Source organism: Rhinoraja longicauda, chromosome 2 (assembly GCF_053455715.1).
Source record: "Rhinoraja longicauda isolate Sanriku21f chromosome 2, sRhiLon1.1, whole genome shotgun sequence".
Taxonomy (NCBI): Eukaryota; Metazoa; Chordata; class Chondrichthyes; order Rajiformes; family Arhynchobatidae; genus Rhinoraja; species Rhinoraja longicauda.
In genome coordinates this window covers 107,978,658-108,003,273 of record NC_135954.1, presented here as the reverse complement: position 1 = coordinate 108,003,273, position 24,616 = coordinate 107,978,658, and the positions used below count along the sequence as shown (strand labels likewise).

Here is a 24,616-nt window from a genome sequence, read left to right as displayed (position 1 = left end):
GCCTTGCCCGACCAATGGAGATCATGTAATGATAATTCAGGCATGGGACCCTCTTCATAAAGCTGTGGGGAGAAGCGTACAATTATGTACAAATTATGGGGAAGGTGGGTTATAATAGAAATGGTGAATGGATTTGTGGAACAACAATTTGTGGAATATTAAAGCCTCTAAATAGTGTCTGGACATTGATGTTTGGGTGAATGAGCCCTGACCACAGGCAGTTACATTGGCGGTGACATGGTGCAAGTTGCTTGTCTCCTTACATGGGCGGCATTGAAGAGGAGAATGGTGAGATCACATGGGGCTGCAGGCGTGGAAACTTGTACCGAATGACTTGGTCATGGTTGACTAAGTCTGAGATTGAATGGTGAGTTGGATGGTGTTGAGAACATCGTGGGTTGGATGGCACTGAAAAAGAGTTGGAACCATATTTTCCAGGTGCTAAGCGAACAGGAAACGCCGCCTTAATGCCTCAGGGGGAATGGTTAGCCAAAGACAACTCAGCACACCTCAAGAATGCAGGGTTTACTTTTTTAATTGGTTCCTTTGATTCACGTCCAGAAGATCTTTGCTTGCGTTTGGCTCCATCGCAGCAGATGATGCCATGAACACAGTCACATAATTACCCGCAAACTAATTTAGTGAATGTTTGTGGCTTTTATTCTACGTCCCTTTCCCATTCGGAAAACACCACCCACCCAACAGGGTTTCCCAGTACCAACACCACACTTACACCAGACGCATTCTGCATTTGTAAGAGGAAAGAGCCTTTACAGAGAAACAAGGAATTGCTGATTCTGGTTTACCAAACAAAGCACACACAAAGCATTAGAGTAACTCAGTGGGTCAGGCATGAAGCTGAAGAGTTCCAATCTTAAATGTCTCCTCTCGATATCCTCCAAACATGATATCTGATCCGCAGACATACTCCAGCAGTTTGTGTTTTTTTGTAAAGAGTCTTTATAAATATGAATCGTTGGCAATTCATTCCAAATGATGAATGTTTACTTGTGCGATCCTTGATCCCCAGGTAGGAGCAGGCAATATAATTACGGGTAAAGAAAGATGGCACCAATGTTAAAGATCTGGAAAACGTGCTTCCCTCAATCGACACAGATGATTTGAACCTCCCATCTGTGATTATGCCGAGATGCCCTGTCCGAAGGGAAGGCTACATTTGACCAATGCAAAGCGCACTGGGTCTCGGGCATATCACAGGCGGCATAAATGTACATTTTAATTATTACTTGTTAAAACCAAACTGACAATATATCATATAACAGTTAAATTTTGTCCGGATTAAAGAATGTGCCAGACTACCAGTTGCCTGAAAATCAGTGATATGCATGTACTTCTAGCAGAACCCTCTGCAACCTCCAGCGTTCCAGAGCAAACAATCCAATCTGCCCAACCTCTCCCTGTAGTTAATACCCCCCAATCCAGGCAACATTCTGGTAAACCTCCTCTGCGCCCTTTCCTAAGCCTCCACATCTGTCCGGTAATGGGGCAACCATGCAATATTCCAAATGTGGCCTATCCAAAGTCCTATAAAGCTACATCCCAGGGCCATGGGAGGTGTTGCTTAAATAGCAACATTTAAGAGGGGTTTAGAAAGTCACATGAATGGTGGAGAGGTATAAATTAATCATATGAGATTAATTTAAATTGGCATTTTGATTAGCACAAACATTGTGGGCCACAGGTCCTGTTCCTATGCTACATTGTTCTATAGTGCCCTCCATAATGTTTGGGACAAAGACGTTTCGGGTCGAGACCTTTCTTCAGACTGAACCCAATTGAGCATGCCTTTTATATGCTGAAGAGAAAACTGAAGGGGACTAGCCCGCAAAACAAGCATAAGCTAAAGATGGCTGCAATACAGGCCTGGCAGAGCATCACCAGAGAAGACACCCAGCAACTGGTGACTTCAAGCAGTCATTGGATGCAAAATACTAAGCATAACTACTTTCATTTACATGACATTGCTGTGTCCCAAACATTATGGTGCCCTGAAATGGGGGATGATGCATAAACACCGCTGTAATTTCTAGATAGTGAAACCAAAATGTATAAAAATGGCCTTTATTAAAATCGGACAATGTGCACTTTAACCACATGTGATTTTTTCTATTTCAAATCTCAAATTGTGGAGTACAGAGGCAAATAAATAAATAATGGGTCTTTGTCCCAAACATTATGGAGGGCACTGTGTGCTCTGAGTCTAGGCCCTAATCCTACTATTTTTTCCACTCTCGCACTGCGGTCAAATCCCTCTGATTTTCTGCCATCCACCTTCACGTTGGAGAAAATTTATAGTCCAGAAGCCAATTAAGCCAGCAATCAGCCTGTCATTGGCATGTGCATCAAAAGTCGGTTGCCTAGGGGAAACCGAGGCAGCCACTGGGAAAAAGTATAAACTCCACTTGGACAACAAGAAGGTCAGGATCAAACCTGACTGCCTGGAGTCATATGGCAGCAGTGCTAATTGTTGCACCATTATATGAACTATTGTATCATCATCATCAAACATTGGTAGATCTTGTGCATTATCCACCCTCTCTAAAATAAAGTTAAACATTTATTAACCTTCTTCATGCTTCACTTTACATTTTCTTACACGGAATTACATCTGCCACGGATCCACTAATTTCACATCTTCAGAAATTTACTGCACTTTCTGTTTATTGCAATTTTCTTGCCCTGCAAATTTTGAAATGGCAATCTCTATTTCAACTATCAAAGACATTAATGGGTCTCAAAAACAGCACCGTTCCTTGTAATGAATAACTGGCTACTTTATTGTAGAAAATAAATTTGGCATGTAATTTTTAAAGAGATACAACTGCAGCCCTCTAAGTGAAGATCAAGAGAATGGGACAAGCTGGATGCTGCTTTTATCTCAAGCTTTATTTCTGTTACTGTGCCCAATGTGTGATGGCCTGAATTGCCATTTGAAAGTCCATCTACGCTTCAACTGCACTGCCACAAGTAACTGGGAACTATACTGAAGAAATTGTATAGATTAAGCCTTAGCAATAAAAAGTTGAACGGTATCTAGAAATTAAACTCTAGTTGTACTCAGAGCATGAGGCAAGCAAATGTTTTTACCTTTAAAAGTTCTACCGTACATGTATTAAATCCTCTTACAATACTCTCTGCATTTATAAAATATTTAGATTCAATTAGACATATATGGTTGTGTTTGAACTCAAAGGATACGTTAGTCAAATTTAATCAATTAAACATACATATAAAACACCAATAAAAATTCATACAATAATCATGGTTTGTTATAATCTGTCATTCAAAAAAGAATATTTTAAACTATAGTTCTTGCAAGACCTATAGCAAGAACTGGAAAGAGCAGGATAATGGGACAAATTGCACATTTCTTTCAAAATTGTGCAGGAATTGGAAACCATCATCAATATTATGTTTCAAACTAAAATATTAATGGTTTCATAAATTTTGCAGACTCAGTATTTTCATTAAATTTTACTTTATTCTCCCAGCTATGAATTTTTCAGCTATCCTTAATCAACATTCAATTTTGCAAAGATGGAAATTCATGCAATATAGTGCAGTGAATTGCCATCATACACATTGCAGCTACTGATGTCATTTTCATTGTGGGTACGAGCACTCCATTTCATAGAATGTACGTAACTGCATTTAGGTTCTCAGACCTAAATAAATTAAATTTGATTCATGAAATACTATTGCAAAGAAGTGTTCTTAGACAACTAGTACGAAGTCAGAAAAAGCTGAAGACACACTGATCAGGCAGCATTCGTGAAGAAAGGAACAAAAAGTAATAATTTATGTTTACAAACTTTAAATCCTGGCAAATGCTCTGCAACCCGAAACATTTCTCCAACATTTTCCGCTTTAATTTCAGATCTTCAGAACATTGATGAAGCTTGAGACTTTTCTACCAAAAATTTCAGGTTGGAGGAGAAAAAGCCATTTACATAGTTCTTTACCAAATCCTTCTGATATCCAATATGAGCATAATAACACTTCTCAAACAGTAAGCATATTATGAAGTTGCAGTTCTCTGAATTATCCACCACATTTGCTGATGACGTCTACTTTACAATATTTTTACAGGTTGCGATTTAAGTTGCAATTTCTTACCTTTTCGAGGTCCGATTGACCAACACCATATGTGCTGTGTCGCCAATTTGTCAATACTAAAGGTTCTGGCTTCCTGTCCAAGCTTCTGCTTTTACTAAGAACATCTTGTTGTTTTGCTGAGAAGTTGTGCTATCGATTGAAAACAAAACCAAAGTTAACAACATACTTCCCGATACACCAGCGCTAGTTAAAATTGATCAACAGCTTTAATAAACTGACACGGTAGAAAAGATCAACTCAATAGTAGCCCGAATGGCGGCATACGATGGAAACAATGATAATATTGATGGTAAAAAGTGCGATCATATGAAATTTGTGTCTTCGTCTTTCCTACTGCCACTGTGTCCTCAGGTCCTTGGATGCAGCTACTGGAAAAGGAGAAGTCACTCTCAAAGATGTAATAAGGGATATTCTTGGCCAGCTGCTGCATCCATTACTTGATCATACCTTGTAATTCCAGCTTAAACTCTGGTACTTGCAGGGTATTTTTTTGACTTTCTGCTTGAACTCAGACGTGCTACAATAAAGGATGGTGGCAGCTTTGCCCACAGTACCCCACCTATAACACCATGAAATTGCAAGCCTCCTGGTGTTAGTACTCGGGGAACAGAGACACGTCATCACCAGACCTCCCAACATTTGATTTTACAAATTCAGAATTTTGATGTCCAAAATTCAGAATTTTACATCAAAATTCATATGGCGCGTAATGCAACTTTTCAGCAAAAAAATGTATGCACGCCAAATGCGCGTACGCGTTGCGCTACATTCACGTGTGAAAAACAACTATTATTTCCAACAGTCTGTAGTTCTTAGACTACATGTACAATGTCAGGCCTATCATGAGTATATTCTACTATTATAGAAAGGTTATTGAACGGAAATATTTTTATAATAAAGAAAAAATTGTTTTGTTTGCTTTTTTCTTACACATCCCAATTCTCTTGGTATTGAATAAAAGAACAAAGGTCATAAAATTATGACTGTTATGAAGAGTTTAATTAAAAAAACTCCACATACCTAATTTAATTGAAGACATACTTGCTCCAACAGCAAATCACAACGGTCCATATCCCTCCCAACCCTACTCCCTCCCCCACCCTCCCTCTCCCCCCCCACCCCCTCTGCTCCCCCTACCCCCCAACTCCCCTCCCACCTCCACTCTCCCCTCCCTTCCTCCACCCCCCCCACCTCCACTCCCTCCTCCCACTGCCCCCCTCCCCCACACCCTAACCCCCTCCGCCCATCCCCTCTCAACATCAACGGGCCTCACGCTCCGCAGCGAGGCGAGGCCAGCGGCGAGGCCAGGCCAGTGGCGAGAGGCGAGGCCGGGCCAGCGGCGAGGCAAGGCCAGCGACAAGGCGAGGCCGGGCGAGCACAGTGGCGAGGCGAGACCAGCGGAGAGGTGAGACCAGCGGCGAGGCGAGTACAGTGGCGAAGCGAGACCAGCGGCGAGGCGAGGCCAGCGGAGAGGCTAGACCAGCGGCGAGGCGAGTACAGTGGCGAGGCGAGACCAGCGGCGAGGCGAGGCTAGCGGAGAGGCGAGATGAGTACAGCGGAGAGGCGAGGCGAGTACAGCGGAGAGGCGAGGCAAGGCTAGCGGCGAGGCGAGTACAGCGGCGAGGCGGGGCCAGCGGCGATGCAGGGCCAGCGGCGAGGTCGGGTCAGCGGCAGGGCGGGGCGACTCCAGCGGCAAGGCCAGGCCAGCAGTGGGGCGAGGCGAGGCATGTGTTTTGCGGAAAAATGTGAGGTGAAATCGGAATGGCAGAAATGAAATAAGAAAGCGGAAACTTTCCGCCAAATTCGGAAGGGTTGGGAGGTCTGCATCCCCATCAGTAGATTTTTTCCTTCCACTTCTGATTTACTTAGCATCAATTTATTTGCCTCAATTAGTGGGTCAACATGTGATGAGCTTTTGACGGCACTGGACCTCGACTCGCTGGAGTTTAGAAGGATGAGGAGCGACCTCATTAAAACTTACCGAATAGTGAAAGGCCTGGATAGAGTGGATGTGGAGTTGTTGTTTCCACTAGTGGGAGAGTCTAGGACCAGAGGTCATAGCCTCAGAATTACAGGACATTCCTTTAGAAAGGAAATGAGGAAGAATTTCTTTAGTCAGAGAGTGGTGAATTGGTGGAATTCATTGCCACAGAAGGCTGTGGAGGTCAAGTCAATGGATATTTTTAAGGCAGAGATAGATAGATTAGTACGGGTGTCAGGGGCTCTGGGGAGAAGGCAGGAGAATAGGGTTGAGAGGGAAAGATAGATCAGCCATGATTGAATGGAGGAGTACATTTAATGGGCCGAATGGCCTAATTCTGCTCCTATAACTTATGAACATGAATTTATGAGTCTCGTTATATCCAATTGCTGCTACGGAGAAAATTGGCAACTAAAAAGGCAATAAGGGGAAGAAAAAAATATGAAGGAAAGCTAGCCAATAATATAAAAGAGAATACCAAAAGTTTCTTCAGATATATAGAGTACAAAAAAAGGATACACAGTTTATACAGTAGTAATCATAGAATGTGGGTCATGTGAAACGCGCACATTTTGCAGCCTATTCCTGCTCATATTTTCTTAATTTCCTTGCAAATCCAGGCCAATAAGCACTGAAACACTGGATAATTGCAAAGCATTATTTCATCATATTCCTTAAACTAAGTTGCCTGGCAGAAAAATAAAATTGAATGCATGGAATACACAATTAACAGAATACACTTCTGCTAAAATAAATCTTTAGAGATAGCTGTAAACACAGTATATCATCATTACATCTGTTGCTTCAGGCATTTAAGGAAACACAATTAGCTCTTTCTAAGGAGACTCAACTGTAACATATGAAAACAAATTATTAGTTTTTTCTAACAAAGCAAACATCAAATTAATTCGCCATTCATTTTGTTCTTGTATATGTCCAGCCTTACAGCCCCTATACACGAGGACCAGGTTTCGCTAGAGTTAAATTGGTGAGCAGGTAAGAGCATGAGCCTTTCACTATTCTGTACATTTCAATGATGTCCCCCTTCAATTTTCTAAACTCCAGCGAGCACAGGCCCAGTGCCGATAAACGCTCATCATAGCTTAACCCAATCAATCCTAGGATCATTCTTTTAAACCTCCTCTGGACCCTCTCCAGAGCCAGCACATCCTTCCTCAGATATGGTGCCCAAAATTGTTCACAATATTTCAAATGCAGCCTGACCAGTGCCAGATAGAGCCTCAGCATTACATCCCAGTTTTTGTATTCCAGCCCTCTTGAAATAAATGCGTTTGCTTTCTTTACTTCTGATTTGACTTGCAGATTAACTTTTTGGGAATCCTGCACCAGCACTCCCAAATCCCTTTGGACCTCCGATTTCTGGATTACCGACTGCCCCGACCGCGTGAGAATAAAAAGGGAAGAAAAATGGACTTTATTGCCTTCCATCACAATGAGGAATGAGGGGAATCCGCTGTGCTTGATGTTTATGTTAACTTTTATGTAGTTGTGTGTCGATTTTTTTTTAGTATGGCTGTATGGTAATACAAATGTCACTGTACGTTAATTGGTACACGTGACAATAAAAGACCTTTGAAACCTTTGAATTTAACTGTTTGGGAATTCTGCACCAGCACTCCCAAATCCCTTTGCACCTCCGATTTCTGGATTCTCTCCTCAAATAGAAAATAGTCTATGCCTTTATTCCTACCACCAAAATGCATGACTCCGCACTTTGCTACACTATATTCCATCTGCCACTTCTCTGCCCACTCTCCCAACCAGTCCAAGTCCTTCTGCAAAGTCCCTGCTTTCTCTACACTACTTGCCCCTCCACCTATTTTCGTATCATCTGCAAACTTGGCCACCAAGCATTCATTCCCCTCATCCAAATAATTAATATACGTGAAGAGCAGCGGCCCCAGCACCGAGCCCTGCGGAACTCTGCTTATCACTGGCAGCCAACCAGAAAAAGCCTCTTTTACTGCCACTCATGTGTGGCCCTTATCAAATGTTTTCTGAAAATCTAGGTAAACAACATCTACTAACTCTCTTTCGTCTGTCCTGAAATTTCAAAGAATTCCAGCAGATTCATCATTTTATTGTGAACTTCTAAGTACTCCGTAACCGCATCCTTTATAATGGACTTTAAAACCTTACCAACCACCGAGGTCAGACTAACCGGCCGATAGTTCCCACTATTCTGCTTTGCTCCCTTCTTGTGTAGCAGGGTAATATTGGCAATTTTCCAATCGTCTGGAACCACTCCTGACTATTGATTCTTGAAATATCACTATTAAGGCCTCCATAATCTCTAAAGCCACCTCTTTCAGAAACCTAGGGTGTAGTCCATCTTATGGACTTACCCACCTTTAGCCCTTTCAGCTTCCCAGGCACCTTCTCCTTAGTAATAGCCACTCCACTAACTTCCACCACCTGACTCTCTTGAATTTCAGGCACGTTGCTGGTGTCTTCCACTCTGAAGAATGATGCAAAAAAGTTATTCAACTCCTCTGCCAATTCTTTATTCCCCATTAACACTTCTCCTGCATCATTTTCCAACGGTTCAGCATCCACTCTTACCTCTTCTTACTCTTTATATAACTGAAGAAACTCTTGCTATCCTCTTTTATATTATTAGCTAGCTTACCTTTGTATTTCATCTTTTCTCCCCATATTGCTTTTTTAGTCACCATCTGTTGTTCTTTAAAAGCTTCCCAATCCTCTGGCTTCCCACTAATCTTTGCAATGTTATATCCTTTTTTAGTTTTATACTGTTCCTGACTTCCCTTGTCAGCCACTGTCGCCTCATAGAAACATAGAAAATAGGTGCAGGAGTAGGCCATTCGGCCCTTCGAGCCTGCACCGCCATTCAATATGATCATGGCTGATCATCCAGCTCAGTAACCTGTACCTGCCTTCTCTCCATACCCCCTGATCCCTTTAGCCACAAGGGCCACATCTAACTCCCTCTTAAATATAGCCAATGAACTGGCCTCAACTACCTTCTGTGGCAGAGAATTCCACAGACTCACCACTCTCTGTGTGAAGAAATGTTTTCTCATCTCGGTCCTAAAAGACTTCCCCCTTATCCTTAAGCTGTGACCCCTGGTTCTGGACTTCCCCAACATCGGGAACAATCTTCCCACATCTAGCCTCTCCAACCCCTTAAGAATTTTATATTTTTCAATAAGATCCCCCCTCAGTCTTCTAAATTCCAGCGAGTATAAGCCTAGTCTATCCAGTCTTTCTTCATATGAAAGTCCTGCCATCCCAGGGATCAATCTCATTCCCCCCTAGAATATTTCTTCCTCTTTGGAATGAAGATCATAGAAACATAGAACATAGAAAAATAGGTGCAGGAGTAGGGCACTCGGTCCTTCGAGCCAGGCACCGCCATTCAATATGATCATGGCTGCTCATCTAAAATCAGTACCCTGTTCCTGCATTTTCCCCATATCCCTTGATTCCTTAACCCTAAGAGCTAACTCTCTCTTTAAAACATCCAGTGAATTGGCCTCCACTGCCTTCTGTGGCAGAGAATTCCACAGATTCACAACTCTCTGGGTGAAATTTTTTTTTCTCGTCTCAGTCCTAAATGGCCTACCCCTTATTCTGAAACTGTGACCCCCTGGTTCTGGACTCCCCCAACATGGGGAACATTTTCTCTGCATCTAGCCTGTCCAATCCTTTAAGAATTTTAGATGTTTCGATAAGATCCCCTCTCATCCTTCTAAATTCCAGTGAAAACAAGCCCAGTCGACCCATTCTTTTATCATATTTTAGTCCCGCCATCCCGGGAATTAACCTGGTGAACCTACGCTGCATTCCCTCAATAGCAATAATATCCTTCCTCAAATTAGGAGACCAAAATTGCACACAATACTCCAAGTGCAGTCTCACCACGGCAACTGTACAACTGCAGTAGGACCTCCTTGCTCCTAAACTCAAATCCTCTCGCTATGAAGGCCACCATGCCATTAGCTTTCTTCACTGCCTGCTGTACCTGCATGCTTTTACTTTCAGTGACTGATGTGCAAGCACACCCAGGTCTCATTGCACCTCCCCCTTTCCTAATCTGACACCATTCAGATAACAATCTGCCTTCCTGTTTTTGCCACCAAAGTGGACAACCTCACATTTATCCACATTGTACTGCACCTGCCATGCATCTGCCCACTCACCCAACCTATCCAAGTCACCCTGCAGCCTCATAGCATCTTCATCGCAGCTCACACTGCCACCCAGCTTTGTGTCATCCGCAAACTTGGAGATGTCACATTTAATTCCCTCGTCTAAATCGTTTATATATATTGTAAATAACTTGGGTCCCAGCACAGAGCCTTGCGGCACCCCACTAGTCACTGCCTGACATTCTGAAAAGGACCCGTTAATTCCTACGCTTTGCTTCCTGTCTGCCAACCAGTTCTCAATCCATGTCAATACCCTACCCCAATACCATGTGTTCTAATTTTGCACATCAATCTCTTGTGTGGGGCCTTGTCAAAGGCTTTTTGAAAGTCCAAGTACACCACATCCACTGGTTCTCCCTTATCCATTCTACTTGTTACATCCTCAAAAAATTCCAGAAGATTAGTCAAGCATGATTTCCCTTTCATAAATCCATGCTGACTTTGACCGAGTCACTGCTTTCCAAATGCGCTGCTATGACATCTTTAACAATTGACTCCAGCATCTCCCCACTACCGAAGTACGGCTAACTGGTCTATAATTGCCAGTTTTCCCTCTCCCTCCTTTCTGAATCCTGCATCTTCCAAATTATTCCCAGAAATTCTGCCATTGCTGTTCCACCATCATCCCTGCTAGGGTCCCTTTCCAGTCAACTTTGGCCAGCTCCTCCCTCATGCCTCTGTAGCCCCCTATGATCAGCTGCAATACCAACACATCCGATTTCACCTTCTCCCTCTCAAATTGCAGGTTAAATCTTATCATACTGCGGTCGCTACCTCCTAGTGGTTCCCTTACTTCGAGTTCCCTTATCAAATCCGGTTCATTACACAACACTAAATCCAGAATTGCCTTTTCCCTAGTAGGCTCCACTACAAGCTGCTCTAGGAATCTTTCCCGGAGGATTCCAAAGTGCTAAAAATCTAACTGGAAATAAAACTTAGAGGGAAGGGAACACATGTTTGGGGTCTCTAATTCCCAGCAGTAAAAATGGAACGATGGATAGTTAGTCCAAGTCAACAAATACACAAAAACTTAGAAAACTTTTGTTTAACCAGTTTGTATGTATTTTTAAGATGTCCTGTCAATGTAAAGCAGCAATAAACCACATCATGCATTTTAAGGCAAAGAACATTTGGCTTTGATAATAACCACAGGAAGGACAGATTACTCTGCATGCATAAATGCATGTTGAAGTGGGGTGGGGGGGTGGGGGGGGAGGGCGGAGGAAGAAAGAGTTTTCTCTTTGATTTGGGACTATCGCAGTGGCTGATACAATCCAAGAACATTATCTTTTCAGGATGTTTGACTAACCGGTTGCTGTGGCATTTGCCTATCAGCTCTCTGACTGATCTCCACACATGTTGCCTGCAGGAAATGCCTTTCGTCTCTGAATAATACTTTTCTCCAATCCACACATGTCCAATCTTTATATTTTAAGGCCCACTGGTATCATTTCTTATAAGCTGGGGTTTTTTTTTCTCACATGTCTCCTGACTAGACAAGCGACTTCAATGAGAAGTCAGTGCATGGTTCTTGAGCGTATTGTGACTCCCACTGCCCCCAAAACACTTTTCGCAGGGCATTGCTTGTCTTTCTCGGATCCTTCTTACTTTCCCAAATCAGCAAGGCTCATCTCTCCGCATTGTTAGGCAGCTCTGGAAGGTTAGATCGCATGGGATCCAGGGAGAGCTGGCTAACTGGATACAGAATTGGCTTCATGGAAGGAAGCAGAAGGTGCTGGTGGAAGGTTGTAGTTGATGCCTGCAATTAGTGGGATTCCACAGAGATTGGTGCTGGGTTCATAGCTGTTTGTGGTTTACATCAATAATTTGGACTTGAATGTACATAGCATAATTAGTAAGCTTGTACATGACTCTAAAATAGGTGGCATAGTAGACAGTGAAGGTGGTTCTGAACAATTACAACAGGATCTTGATCAAGTGGACACGCACGCTGAGGAATGGCTAATGGACACGAATACAAATAATTGCGAGGTGTTATATTCTGGGAAGTTGAACCAGGGGAGGACCTTCACAGTGAATGGCTGGGCTTCAGGGAGTATTGTGGAGCAGAGGGATCTAGGACTACAGCTACTGAAAGTGGCTAACTTCTCACAGGAGAGGAGATAGTAAAGAAGGCTCTTGATACATTGGCCTTCATCAGTCAGGACACTGAGTTTAGAAGTTTGGATGTTGCGTTTCAGTGGTACAAGACGTAGGTGAGGCCACATTTGAAATATTCCGGTCACTCTGCTATAGGAAGGATATCATTAAGCTGAAGTACAGAGATACACAAGGATATTTCCAGGACTCAAGAACTTGAGCTATAGGGCGAAGGTTGGCAGGCTAGGACTAATTCTTTGAGCACAGGAGGCTGAGGACACAAAGTGCTGGAGTAACTCAGCAGATCAGGCAGCATTTCTGGAGAACGTTTCTGTTGATGTTTTGGGTTGAGACCCTTCTTCCAAACAGTAATGATTTAAAATCATCTTTTTTTTCTCATGACACTTTTTTTTTTTTTACGTCCTTTAGAAACACCCCTTAACTTAATGTTCATAATCATAATACTTTATTAGTCAAGTGTGTTTTGCAACATATGAGGAATTTGTTTTGCCATACAGTCATACCAATTAAAAGCAACAGAACACAAAAATACACTTTAACATAAACATCCACCACAGTGACTCCTCCACATTCCTCACTGTGCTGGATGAAGCCTTTTGCTCAAACAGCTCTTTCCCTAGTGAGGAACATTTTAAAACATCAAAAACAGAGAAGCTACAGACACAACTCATTACCTTCCACACATGGAACACTGTAAATATCTGGAACTAGTTAAAAATATATTTTATAAATGCTGCCTGCATGCTATGTCAAGCCTTAAAAGTCAAAGCAATAACTTGAATTCCATTCTGAGAATTATAAACATATTTCACATAAAGGTTGGCAAGAAAACAAAATCAGGAAACATCTGTTGGCTTACACCACTACCATTTCAACAATGGAACCACGTAATAATAGATGATTGACTGGATTCATGGATATTCAAAAGAGCAATTTTGTCAAGCAAAGGAATCACCACCAAAGTTTGTGTGCAAGGAGTTTCTGGATACGCTCCCCCAATTATCTGTTTTACTTTCCGTATTTTTCCCTTTCCAACTTTTCATCTCTCCCTAATTCCCTATTAACAGTCTCTCGTTTAGTCAATGAATTCTTAACCAAAATGACAAGCAATCAATTAATTAGATTGAGGTGTTTAAAGATCAAAACTTCAGACCTGACATGGAAGCATGGTCCATTAGGCAGCAGTAATCCCTATATGCTTTTGAACATGGATTAGACACTACAGGCACCAGAAGGTAGTAGAAAGATATCCCTAAAATGTTCCCAATGCTTTTGGTTAAGTGAACCAAGGACAGTAGCCTCTCATGAGCTAATACAGAGGGCTCAATTAAATGCAGCCAGCTACACTGGCCAGCTAGCCCTAATGCCAGACCTCCAAAACTGACACAAGGAAGTGGTTAATTAGATGAGCAAAGGAAAACATTCATGTGTTCAAATCCTCCTTGAAAGGAATGTAATATTCTCATTGTAGAGAATCCCCAGCACATAACCATTTCAAATAGTGAGGAGCATTTGGAATATCATTGAAAACTCGAAGTCCATGCACTCAGAGCAGACAGAAACCCTGCATTCACAATCACAGCAGCACACAATCTCTCAAACTGCCCAGCTGCCTGGCCAGGCATCAGTGGAAGAGTCTGCAGTTTATACAACATCAACTTCAAACCAAAAATGGAAGGAAGTCCTCCCTGATCCCAGGAGCCTTTTTATGGTGTGATTTTCAGTGCAGAATCACTAATTGAAAAGAATTTTTTCAAAAGTGATAATACAGAATTGATCGAACTTTCTAAAGATGTAAGAGCTTCAAACACAAAGTCCTAAACCAAGTGCAAACAACTTGAGAATTATTGCATATTCTTTGCTCATGCTCTGTTCGGTTTGGTTTAGTTCATTGTCACAGTGAAAAGCTTTTGCTGCGTGCTAGCCAGTCAGCAGAAAGACAATACATGATTACAATTGATCCATTGACAGTAGTATAGATACATAAGGGAATAACATTCAGTGCAAGGTAAAGCCAGCAAAGTCCGATCAAGGAAAGTCTGAGGGTCACCAAAGAGGCAGATAGTAGTTCAGCCCTGCTCTCTGGTTCATATCATCTAGTTGGGAAGGAGCCAGAACGAAGTTGACAAATTAGAACAATGCTGCAGTTCTTGAAGAAAGTTTAAATGCAGTAGCTTGAGAAGTGTAGAAAGAGCACCAGGTTTGAACAGGTCCACAGACAATTTGAATTTATAGCTTTCATCACATAAATGAGAGAAACGCAAGAAATAGCAGGGAGTTCAATAACATAGTGGAAAATGGAGATACATTGGGGGGCTCAATAGTTAGATGATGCGAGTTACTGTGATGTCACCTGCAAACCTGGTTTGCAGGTTTTAAAGCATCTTGATTAGAGTGATGGGGTTGCAAAGGTCAATGATATAGCCTGTATTCTGAAGGTTTAATTTACAAGTTTGAGCAACTCTTAAATTTTGCAGCAAGACAGTAGATTAGGAACAATAAGAACATCAAAGAAATCAATACATCGCTAAAGAGGATTTCGGTTTGAATATTGGCACCAGTTTTTGAAGGAAAACTATGCCACCAGATCTGAACAAGGAAGGCATATGCAAAACAACTAAAAGTAGAAAGTATTTTAACCAGAATTGTGGGTGGGGAAATAATACTAGAAACTCTCATAATAAAGAATGGGAAAAAATTGGAATAATCATGCTAAAAACAATTTGTGAAGATTTTTCTGAAATAGAGAAATTACATTTGTTTATCAGTAGAACGGAGATGAGGAAAAACTTTTTCAGTCAGAGAGTTGTAAATCTGTGGAATTCTCTGCCTCAGAAGGCAGTGGAGGCCAATTCTCTGGATGCTTTAAAGAGAGCTAGATAGAGCTCTTAAAGATAGCGGAGTCAGGGAGTATGGGGAGAAGGCAGGAACGGGGTACTGATTGAGAATGATCAGCCATGATCACATTGAATGGTGGTGCTGGCTCGAAGGGCTGAATGGCCTACTCCTGCACCTATTGTCTATTGAGATAAATGTACTGGGTGGTTTGCATGAAGCAGATGTGCAAGAGAAACGTATGGGTAGTTGAATTCCTTGACTGGAAAATTATCCTATTGAGAATCCTTGCGTCTGGTCAGTCAGAGAGGTTATTTCATTGCTGATCTAATTGACATGGATAGTATATCATGAAAGTACAAGCCCATCTCCATAACAATGTGACAATGGGTGTCCAAGCCATTACTTCCTCCAGGGAGCTTGGATCCGACAGAAAACATAGGATTTGAGATTACGGTAACATAATGTTAACCCAGTTTCCATTCTGTTCTGAAATATATTATTCCAAATGAACTACAATCAGAATTCATGTCACTGGATTTTTCTATACTATATTCACAACCCTGTAAAATATGAATTTGGTCAAATATTTCCCCCTCGGCAAGTTTTGCGATATATGGTGACCTCCGCACATAGTAGTGTAGGGGTGACTGCATTGGCAACAATAAACGCAGGTGCAAATGCAGCAGGTCGTGGTGCTGTTACAGGTAGACAATACAGACCATGGACCAGGCCAACCCCTACTTCATCAAACCAGTGTCGATAGGACAGCAGGCCTTCAAGAAAGAAAATAAGAAATGCATGTCTTCTTACGCCAGGATCAGACTTGATTTCTTGAAAGTTTCAAGATGGCGCCGTAATGTGGCAATTCTCTGCTTGTTGTCCCCTAAGAGGATCTACTATTATCCACAGCACTGTACTCATGGTATGATTTGACTAGATAGCATGCAAAACAAAACTTTACACTGTATGTGACAATAATAAGCAAAACCAAAACGAAATCAAATCAAGTTTATTGCCAAATGCAGAAGTACATGAAGTACAGGTACAATACTAAATATCTCCCAAGCAAAGAAAGATCATTCATTTATAAATGATCACAATCACTTGATATCGCCCAGGAATAGATGGCAAAAAGTTCATATGTGTCCGTAGCTATACTTTAATTGCTAACTTTCCCCCTCTAAGACTAATCATGATAAGTAGAGACACACGAAGCTTCAAAGGCTGGAATCTTGAGCAAAATACAAAAGACTAGAGAGACTCAGCAAGTCTGGCAGCATCTGTGAGGGAATGGACAAACGACACTTACGAGCCTTCTTCAGTCTGAGAAAAGGGATCCTGCTTTTTGTAGTGGCTGAAACTGTTTTCTGTGCTATAATCTTGACTACTTAATGATAAAATGATTTCCTCCACTGAGTTCCTCCAGCCTCTAGTGTTTTAATCATGTCAAATGTTGTGCAAAATATTCAACAAAATGCCTATACATAATTCAGAATTTCACAATTGCATTATGGATCAAGCAGACAAAATCCACAATTGAAAACATGAAAATCCTGCCATTCATTGGATACCGTTAGGAATAACCTGAGTTATCACCAAGCATTCATAAAAGTGACAAACTCACCTGAGGCGGAACCGGAGGCGGAACCGGAGGCAACTCCCATTCCGATTTGGATCCATCAGCACGATAATAATATGGTCGACCTTGTTCATCAATATGTTTCATCCACTGAAAACAAAAACATGCTCACATATGCTTGCAAATGTATTCAGAGGATTCATCATAACTATTACATCAAATACATATAGGAAAATGGACCCGCAGCTGTTACTTTGCAAGATTATATCAAAACTTTACTGAAAACTCCTAATGGCTGACTGAAAATACTAAAATAGATACAGAAAATCACAACACCAAACATTATTGTATTCTAAAGGACTTCAGTTTTAAACAAAAAAACATCTATAATCGCAAACGCAGAACATATCTATTTCTTTACCAAATATTAACTTCTCTGAAAATATTTTACATGAAATGCTTAAATTTAATAATATAAATAGCTGTTATATCTTTCAATCAAAACAGGAAGCTCTTTATACCAAATAGGAGTGTACACATATAATTGAATCCTCTACAAATCTAATCAATTTCACTGCACATCATGTATGTGTATGTGACAAATAAACTTGACTTGACTTGAAGCATTCAGATTGATTGCTAAGAATGTTTTCATTTACTTGCATCTACTCTAGCAGTCTATTAATTACCACAGAATTTGTCAGAGATAGTCAATCTCATCCAATTAAATTTTCAATGCATTATCCTCGACCATTGTAACTTACATCAGTAGAAAGAGCTGTACAAAAGAAGAGCAGACAGATGCAAAGCAAATCAACAAGAAAGAAAAAAAAATCAAAGTACCTTTTCATTAGTATATTCATTAACATATAAAGTTTGGCCTCGATCGTCCAATTCTTCTGACCACCCACGTGGTGGTAAATCAAACTGATTATCAGAATGGCTTGAGTAAAAGCTGCGACAGTTCTCCTCTGTGATGAGATACTGGAAGCATTTAGAGAAGTAACATGTTGTGCTTTATGTGTCTGATTATGTAAGCTTCAGGCATTTGAGAATGCTGTTACTGTAAAAATACAGAAGTAGATGCAGATATCCCTTTGGCATAAAGTATCCCCTTAACTTAATGGCAGAATAAATGCAAACATTTCAGTCCTGCCATCACTACCAGGAATCACAACAATTATCTCTCGTTTTTCTGAATAAAAGTAGGTTCCTTTAAATAAATCTGCTGGTACAAGAAACAGCATCATTTTATACCCCATCAATTTTGCCCAGCATCATGATCATCGTTGTTCATCTAAACTGTCACCTGATCCCTAGTGCCACAAATTTTAATTTCTTATCTTTGTTAGAATCTAAAGTCTCACCTTCACACCCCTTTTACTTCTCGTTTCCTCCCAAAATGCTGCAATTTTCTAACTATAGCGTATGCTTGGCATGTTACTGTCTTCATCGTCCTCAGCCATCCTCTTTACCTACATTCTCTTTAAAACCTTCCTAAAAATTCAAGATGTCATGCCATCAAACTTAATCTTTTGACCTTGTCCCTTTTTGGCTGATGATACTTATAAAGAGCCCTGGGACATTTTATGTTAAAGGCGCCAAGAAAAAGCTGTTGCTTAACTGGCTGCTTTTATCACAAGCCCGCAGTGAACATTTAGAGAAGTCAGAAGGCAGGAGCACTATATAAGCAGTACCACTCGTAATTTCTCTGTGAATCTCAAAGCATTTCACAACTAAAATTAAAAGATCAGGGAACAGAAAACAAATTATTGACCTGGTTAGGAGGTAGGAGATGGAAGAGAATAAGAATGAAATGTAGAATTTTCTTCAACAATAATAGATCCATCAGTGCTGCTCCTGCCAGAGATCTCTTACTGACAGAGATTAAATCGCAAGGTCTTACCTAGAGAGTAACACAGCAGTGGCTGGAGGAGGTCAAATGTCTACTTCGGGACTGGCTTGAGTCAGTGGACCAGAACATGTTTAACACCACTTTATCCAGCCGTGTATACCTCAGTCATCACCAACTTCATAAAGAAATGTGTGGACGACTGAGTTCCAATAAAGACAATTAGAGTCTATCCTAACCAAGGAAACCTTGGATGAACAGGAACATTCACCGTCTGCTAAAGTCCAGATTCAAGGCTCTCAAGACAAATGACCCCATGCTGATCTAAAGAAGGGATCCGACCCGTAATATTGTCTGTATATTCCCTCCACAGATGCTGTCTAAGCTACTGAGTTCCTCCAGTACTTGTTTTGTGCTCAAAAATCCAGCATCTGCAGTATCTTGCGTCTCCATAATCTCTGTAAGGTTATCTGGGATGCCAAGAAAGAATTCTGGAACTAGGTAGAGGCTCAATTCAATCAAGCCGATCTCAACAACTGCTGCATTACAGGCTACAAGCTGGAATCAGGTACAATCTCGGGCAGTGACGCATCTCTATCAAACGACTTCAATGCCTTTGATGTTCATATTGAATAGGCAAACAAAGTTCCACCACGATGCGTCCTCGTCTCCTGCTGGATCTATCCTGTACATCTCGGTGACAGAAGTCAGATTTGCTGTCATGACAGCAAACTCTCAGAAAGCAGCCGGCCTGGATGGAGTCCCTGGACGATTTCTGAAATTGTATGCCAATCAACTGGCCTCACCGATATCTTCAGCCTCTCACTTCAACAGCCCACTGCCCCATCTGCTTCAAGAAAATATTCATCTTCCTGTCCCCAAGAAAAATGAAGCGATCTGTCTCAATGACTACTGCCCAGTTGTTCTAACATGAAGTGCTTCAAAAAATTAGCATTGGCCCACATCAGTGCCAGTCTCCCGGACAATCTAGACCCTTTGCAGTTTGCATACATGATAAATAATTTTGCAGAGAACGCCACCTTTCATGCACTACATTCAGCCATTGACAATAAAAACACCAATGGCCTACTCCTGCGCCTATTGTCTATTGTCATGATGCTGATCATTGGCTACAGCTCAGCTTCAATACCATAATACTGATTAAGTTCATCTCTAAATTCCTGGACCTTGGGCTTAATGGTTCCATCTGCAACTGGTTCCTGAACTTCCTGATCTTAGTCAGTGTGAACTGGTCGCATTGTTTTTACCCCGACCCTTCACACTGGTGCTCCTCAGGGTTGAATGCTCAGTTCTCTGCTCTATTTCCTGCACACCCACGACAAGTACAGTGACAACTCTTTAATCATTAATGTTTGCCGATGATGGCACTGGTCAGCAATAGATCAATAACAATGATGAGATGGAAAACAAGAAAGAGATCACGAATCTTGTGGCTTAGTGTCAGAAAAACAACCTTGCCCTTAACATCAGCATAATGCAAAAAGATTGTTGTTGACCCAAGGATGCCAGGGGATGCAACAGGATGAGGGATGAACACAACCCTGTCCCCATCAAAGGAGCTGCTATAGAGAGGGCCAACAGCTAAAAGTTCATAGCCATCATATCACCAGCACCTAACCTGGTTCCTTCACACTGATGCAGTGACCAAGAAAGAGCATTCTTATATTTATTTTCCAAGGGGTCTGCGAGGATTCGGCACAAACTCAATGATCCTCTCAAACGTCTACAGGTGTACTTTATTAAGAACTCTGATGGGATGCATCTCAGCCAGGTAAGACCACTGCTCTGTTCTTGACTGCTTGAACCTGCAAACACTGGTGAATAAACCCCACTCAATCACAGGCTCATCACTTCCTTTCATCCAGTCCATCTTCACAGTGCATTGCTTCATGTAGGCTGGAAGACCAGCCCCCCCCCCTCCCCCCATCCCTTTCCCCTCCCTCCTCTCCCTCCTACCTTGAGGGAGAATATACAGGAATTTAAAGTCAAAGACTTCCAGACTTAACAATTTCCTCCCCATTGCTATCAGACTCCTGAACCAATCAACTCTTTCATACCCCCTTCCATGAGGCGTTGCCATGCACATTGTCATTCTATTATTACTTTAGGGTTTTTTTGCACAACTTCTGATTGCATGACAATCTTCACACCATTATGCTGTTTTGCACTCACCATTTGCTGTGCATACTGTTTATTCCACGAGCTACATGCGAACAAGGAATTTAATTGCATTTGACAATGAACTAATCTGAACCTAATCATAATTTGAACATATTAACGCTCAACCAAACTAACATACTATTTACTTATCAAGATTATAATATATGCAGTCAACAAATGAAGGAAGAGGTCACCTGCATTCACAAGGACTCATTATATGGGGAACTAACTCAATGGGGTGAATGGACCAATGCTTTCATGCATCCAACTTTACCAGACCGTCCAACAATGAGCATATTCCTGTTCTTATCTAACATTTACAAGCACGAGCATCATCTAAGAGATCACAGATTAGTAACTGTGAGCAGGGTTTCGAATTCTTACTAACCACTCTGCTCCAGGAAAAAAATATAATGATAACTGAAAAAAACCAAGATAAATCTTGAACTTTATTGAAGTTGTGACCCATATTTTGAATTAACATTTTGAATATAAATTGGGACTGTAGAGTTAGTGTGGATGAGTTATTTTGGCCAGCATGAACGCAGTAGGCCAAAGAGCCTATTTCTGTACTGTATATCTTTATGACTATCTAATGTTTAAGTATTAAATGGTTTCAGATTCTTTATGCACATGCACGATTCAAAGGGGTAGCATGATTATATTGAGCACTGTTGCAAATGTGCAATCACTCGACTTAAAGCACCAACATACAACAGTTATAATAACATTGCACATACAAGCCAATATGTATCCCATCATTATTTACATCAACTGCTTGGCACTAAATCTACTGCACTGAATGCAAGATATAGTAATGCTCTACATATAACTTTTCAAAAATGTAGTTCAAAATTCAAATAATTTCCTTTAGTACTTCTCTCTAGTACTGCAATCAATAGTAAATGACGATTCTTTAGTCTTCTGATAAGTTCTAAAATGTATTAACTATATGATGTTAGAAATGTTGAGGAATCTATGAAATTATCATAGTTTTGAAAGTTCCAATATTGTGGATTGGAATATATACACCTGAACCAATATTTAACACCATAATGGAGTTTATTGATAGTTCAAAGGGAGTGGAAATAATTGGGTGACTGATAATAAAACTGTATTCATATAAACATATAGAAACTAACCCATAAAAAAAATAATGCACTTAAAAAATTTCAGTCAAAACAAACTCGCTTGAGATTAATAGATTAAACATTTGATGGGAAATTGAGTTCTAGATCTATTTTTTTACACAATATATTCCGCACTAACAACCTGGAATTAAAATATAAAAAGAGTGGTTTATTTATTTTAAAAATCCTCCAGGAATATAGGGACTAAACCAATGCTGAGAGAATTGTCAAGCCCTCTCAGCGCAAGACTTTTGTGCTTAGTGCTGAGTCCAATAGTGGAGGAAGAGATCACATGCATGAACATCGGGCCATACATGCTCAAGGGAACTCTTAGTTGAAGATAACTTCATATTTCTCAGGATTAAATTCCATTTGCTATTTTTTTATCCAACTGACAACACCATCTATATTTCCCTGGAGTCTACAAGCTTATGCGCGAATTAAAAACTGAAAAGCCAAATTTTGTACCTTCTTCAAACTTCTTTCTCATGCTCTTTACTTTTACATCTAATTTATTACCATGTTACAAATACCATGAGGCCAAGGACTGAGCATTATGCAGCTCCACGAGTAACAGTTTCCAAGCGTATAAAAATAGATTACTTATTCTCTGTTTGTTTTAGTCTGGACACTTTTGGCAGTCTTCCCTATTTTCCTCTTCTTTCATTTGTATAGACTGACCTGCTGGACATGTCCCAGAGGCCCAGATCATAGAACATTAGCAACAAGATTTACAGACAGTGGAGCTTAATTGTCCTTTAACATACATACTATTTCACCTTATTAAAGAATTTATAGGAGGCAGAGGGAGTGTTAGATGAGTGTTTATCACAATGGAAGTCTGTAACATGAGGCCTACCACAGGTAAAGATGCAGGGATCTTACATATTACGCAGATTTTGCAGGGGCCATAGAAATAGGTACAGCTTTAGATAATTAAGAAGGATATTTAAGGATACAGCCAAACACAGATCAACTGGAAAGTTCAGCTGAGCAGTGGCAAGTGGAATTTAATCCAGTTAAGAGTTTCAGAGTCAAATCCTGTAGGACATCAAAGAATAAAAGGCAGGAACTTTAGGAGTGTTGATGTGTGGCCTGCAAGTCTGTTGTGCCTAAAAATGGTGACGCATGCAGATAGGGTAGAGAAGGCATTTAGGAAGCTTGCCATCATGTGCCATGGCATTGAGTACAGGCAACTTGGGGAGGGGTTGTTGGGTGATTTCCCAGCTAACAAGCCATATTGCGATTTCCTCCAACTTGAAGCCACATCATCTGCACGTGCGTCAAGAAACAAGAGTTAATATAAAATAAATTGTGATTTATTTATTTACTCCCCCCCCCCCCCAACACATAAATTGCACGGGAGCAAATTTTAACCCACATCTCAAATTTTTGGGCAAGTTTGCGAACTCTGCAAGGAGAAATTTCCATAACCCAAATAGTCATAATGTGGGGGTTGTCTGTATTAGATATGGATTGCATGTTGCAGCTGTACAAAACATTGGTTAGACCACACATGACGTATCATTTACAGTCTGGTCACCATACAATAGAACAGATCTGACAGCAATGGAAAGATTGCCGAAGAGATTCGCTAGGATGTTGGCTGGAATGGAGGACTATGTTTGCAAGGAGAAATTGGATAGGCTAGGTTATGCTCACAAGTATATCGGAGACTGGAGGGTGACTTGAGAGAGGTTTTTAAAATTATGATTAGATAGAACAGATGGCCAGAATTTTTTTCCAGAACAATGGAGTCAAAAACTAGATGCAACAAGTTTAAGATGAGAATGGAGAAATTTAAAGGAGATCTCAGGGGCAAGTTTATCCACACAGGGGGAGATGTTTGTTCTCTCTGCATCCTAAACATCATTCTACAGTGTCACCTTGGTTGAAGGAAATGAAATTCTCATTCCCCTTGCTATCCTCAGGTAAGTTTATTCCTGCTGAATACCACTTTGTCAGCTGATGGAGGATTACAAATGGTATTCAGCTGGAAGCATCCTCAAACTTAATGAAATACGAATAGTAATTTTGTAAAGATAACACCACAGCCATCTCGAATACAAAATACAATACATTTTTTTAAGTACATCTACTTACTCCATGGTTTACAGAATCTCCTTGGTTATCAAACTCTTTATTTACGGAATCTCTTGTCCATCGAGGAGGCTTCCAACTTCTTTCTTGTGATCCCTTGTGATAATAGAATGTGCGCCCTGTGGTATCTTTGTGCACCTCCCATTCACCATGTATTTGCATGGGAGGGCTATTGGGAGCAGGGGGTAGGTTAGCTTGAGATATTTTCAGATCTTGCAGATTTGCATATACTGGGGATTCTGACCTCACAGGTTGTATCGTCTATAAGAAAGAAAGAATAAATATTAAGATATAATTCTATTACCCAAGCTGTTTGACATTTTTTTTCCATTGGGATCATAAATATGGGAATCAAACAAAAAAACAGCCTTTCTTTTCTGCTGCACGCCTCTTCAAATTGTGCTTTCATCAAACACATATTATTTCATAAAATTACATCTTTCAATTTGATTGGTTGAAGTGGCTGATTTGGTGGCTTGGCCTATTCAGTGAAACCAATTAAAA

At 40.8% G+C, this 24,616-nt stretch overlaps 1 protein-coding gene across 5 annotated transcripts in view; it reads right to left on the bottom strand.

Moving 5' to 3' along the window:
• The window catches only part of LOC144608144 (rho GTPase-activating protein 12-like), a 131,370-nt gene that overhangs the window by 55,874 nt on the left and 50,880 nt on the right, over positions 1-24,616 (bottom strand). For 4 of the 5 annotated variants that reach the window (XR_013549171.1, XM_078425561.1, XM_078425575.1 and 1 more), the window contains 4 exons: positions 24,116-24,373; positions 17,693-17,833; positions 16,895-16,999; positions 4,138-4,266 (listed from right to left, as the gene is read on the bottom strand). Coding sequence is in view for 4 of the 5 variants with exons in the window: in XM_078425561.1 (XP_078281687.1) it covers positions 4,138-4,266; positions 16,895-16,999; positions 17,693-17,833; positions 24,116-24,373 (633 nt within the window). In the remaining variant the exon portion in view is untranslated. The remainder of the gene's footprint in view (positions 1-4,137; positions 4,267-16,894; positions 17,000-17,692; positions 17,834-24,115; positions 24,374-24,616) is intronic. The other variant, XM_078425583.1, reaches the window with a different exon arrangement.